Raw genomic sequence first — 2,748 nt, 5'->3', positions numbered from 1 at the left:
AAAGAGTCATTTACTAATGACTAAGAGCATCTCCAAAGGAAACCTTATATTTCAGGTTTGAGGGTGTTCCTCTCCAATGATAAATGTTAAACAAATTTTAAAAGTTTTATATTTTTATATTTTTACATTATAGTCTTTACTTTTGAAAAAAATCAAATAAATTTTTTTTTTTTTATAAAAACTAAAAAATACAATAAAAATATTACAAACAAAATTTATAAATAAAAATATTACATTCTAATAGAAAACTATATATAAATAAAAAAACTTACAAACGGAATCATTTTTCTAAAAATATATAGTTACTCATTATTATATTTCCATAATGCTCCTCTACATAATTAATTAGTGCATTTTGAAGTGATAAGTGAGCATATATTTATTTAAATTTATATGTAAAAGTTAAATTTATAAGAACATATATAAAAGATATACAATTTTATGGATTAAAATGATAAACAAAAAAGTTTATATACGAGGTTTCACCGTATAATTGGAATCTAAGTTGATGGTATAGCCCATGGGATTTGCAACTTTGGCCCATTATAGTTTAAAGAAACCCTAGTTCCGTCCCTTAATAACTCATTTCTCTTCCCACTCGACGCAGCTTCGCTTCCGCAACTCTCTTTGCTTCCTCTCTCTCCGCTCGATTGTCGATCTCCTTCAAATGGTATTTCCCTCTCTTGTAGTTCGATTTCATTGGTGATGTGTTATGTTCGATGGATTCATGAATCAAAATTTTGTGCTTTTTTGTAGGCGTCGGAGAAGAAGCTGTCAAACCCAATGAGGGACATTAAGGTCCAGAAACTTGTTCTCAACATCTCCGTTGGTGAGAGTGGTGATCGCCTCACTCGTGCCTCCAAGGTCCGTTTTTTTTTTAAAAAAGAACTTAAAAGTAAGAATCCATACTTTAGGACATTGTGTGTCTGAATCGGTGTTTGGTCATTATTAGGTTTTGGAACAGCTAAGCGGACAAACCCCTGTTTTCTCAAAGGGTATGTGATTGTGTTCGTCTAAGGAATCTTTTTTTTCTTTATAGTTTAATTTTGATTTTAGTATTTGTTGATCATGTTTATTGTTTTTGTGTAACAGCGAGGTACACAGTGAGGTCTTTTGGTATCAGGCGTAACGAAAAGATTGCCTGCTATGTCACTGTGAGAGGTGACAAGGCAATGCAGCTTCTTGAAAGTGGTTTGAAAGTTAAGGAGTATGAGCTTCTTAGGAAGAACTTTAGTGACACTGGTTGCTTTGGTTTCGGTATCCAAGAACACATTGATCTTGGTATCAAGTAAGTCATTTATCTAATATGAATTACATTGATGCTTTGTTCATATGACCAACCTCTATTTATGTACGTGCACTTTTTCATGATGAGTTCAGATATGTAATTGATTAAAGATGAGGACTTCACTGGTTTTTGTGGAATGTTTGATTAGAGATGAAAACTTAATTGGTTTTATAATGTTACTGTTAGGTTTTGGATTGGATAATATACGTGGACTTACTTTTTCTTTTCTTTTTTTTTTTTGTAAAATATCTGATTTGGGTTTGAGGAAGACTTTCATAATGACTTTAGTGGTTTCTTTGTGGAATGTTGGATTTTGATTTCTTAAAATGAGTGCTTTGGTTGTTTTTATTATTCTCATTTATCTACGTTTTGTATTTAGGTATGATCCATCTACCGGTATCTATGGAATGGACTTCTATGTAGTTCTTGAACGTCCAGGATACCGTGTTGCTCGTCGCCGTAGATGCAAGGCTCGTGTTGGTATCCAACACAGAGTGACTAAGGATGATGCAATGAAATGGTTCCAAGTTAAGTATGAAGGAGTTATCCTCAACAAGTCTCAGAACATCACTGGCTAAATTGTACTTGAATCTTCATAGATTTTTGTTGATTCTAGCTTTTGTTTTTCAAGTTATCATCTTTACTTTTTCTGGATATTGAAGCCAGTGTGGTAGAAACTAAATTTCCAAGTTGTATGAGTTACTGTTTTTGTTTTTTTACAATTATCAAAACCTTGGACTTCAATGTTCTTCGATTTCTGCAAACTACCCTCAAACAAGTACTTTTCGGGTTTCTTTGGTTTTCACTTTTCAGTAGTAACAGTCTCTAACTTCTGGATCAAGCGACCGCTTGAAAAAAATCGATTAATAAACAATGCGCTATTACATGAATCTCCTAGTAACGAAGTGAAGAGTAAGAGCAGTACACACTGTACAATCAAGAGACTGAGTAGACCTTAACTACTCTTGATGTATCACAGACCATAATATACTCAGACCAATGAGAGCTTTTAATCACCTTATTGCTCAGGTCAATATTCAAATGGAGGAAATCTCCCTCATTATTGCTGTTGTCTGAATCAAGGCATCTAAAGCAGTCCTAGATCTTAAATGTCTTATCATTCCCACCTTAAAATCCGCCAGAATCATCAGCAGAAGCAAGAAAAGATTATCCGCCGTTGCATACCACCTTAAACAATCAAGAAATTCAAATGATATCTACATCAATTCACAGGAACTTGATAAACTTTCAGGAAATGAGTTTTTCCCCTGGTTTACTTCATCTTTGTTGTAACTGTAACTCTATGAACCTCTCTAATGATACTTTATTATTCATTCTAAAATATAGTTTATAGTAAAATTACTCCAATGATACTCTATTTTTTTTATTTGTAATAGAATGAAAAATAGTGTTAAAAAAGAGTGAAAAAAGCTTACTCTATAGTCATTTTTCTTATTCAT

The 2,748-nt window shown here is 32.6% G+C and overlaps 1 protein-coding gene across 1 annotated transcript; it reads left to right on the top strand.

Annotated features, from left to right (window-relative positions):
* Positions 1–558: 558 nt before the first annotated feature.
* On the top strand, positions 559–2,036 carry LOC106322743 (60S ribosomal protein L11-1-like). Its single transcript, XM_013760870.1, has 5 exons — positions 559–670; positions 757–864; positions 953–995; positions 1,093–1,288; positions 1,668–2,036. The coding sequence occupies exons 1-5, from the start codon at positions 668–670 to the stop codon at positions 1,864–1,866; spliced, it is 549 nt and encodes a 182-aa protein (XP_013616324.1). The 5' UTR covers positions 559–667; the 3' UTR covers positions 1,867–2,036.
* The last annotated feature ends 712 nt before the right edge of the window (positions 2,037–2,748 follow it).

Source organism: Brassica oleracea, chromosome C2 (genome assembly GCF_000695525.1).
Source record: "Brassica oleracea var. oleracea cultivar TO1000 chromosome C2, BOL, whole genome shotgun sequence".
Taxonomy (NCBI): domain Eukaryota; kingdom Viridiplantae; phylum Streptophyta; class Magnoliopsida; order Brassicales; family Brassicaceae; genus Brassica; species Brassica oleracea.
This window is presented reverse-complemented; position numbering and strand designations above follow the sequence as displayed.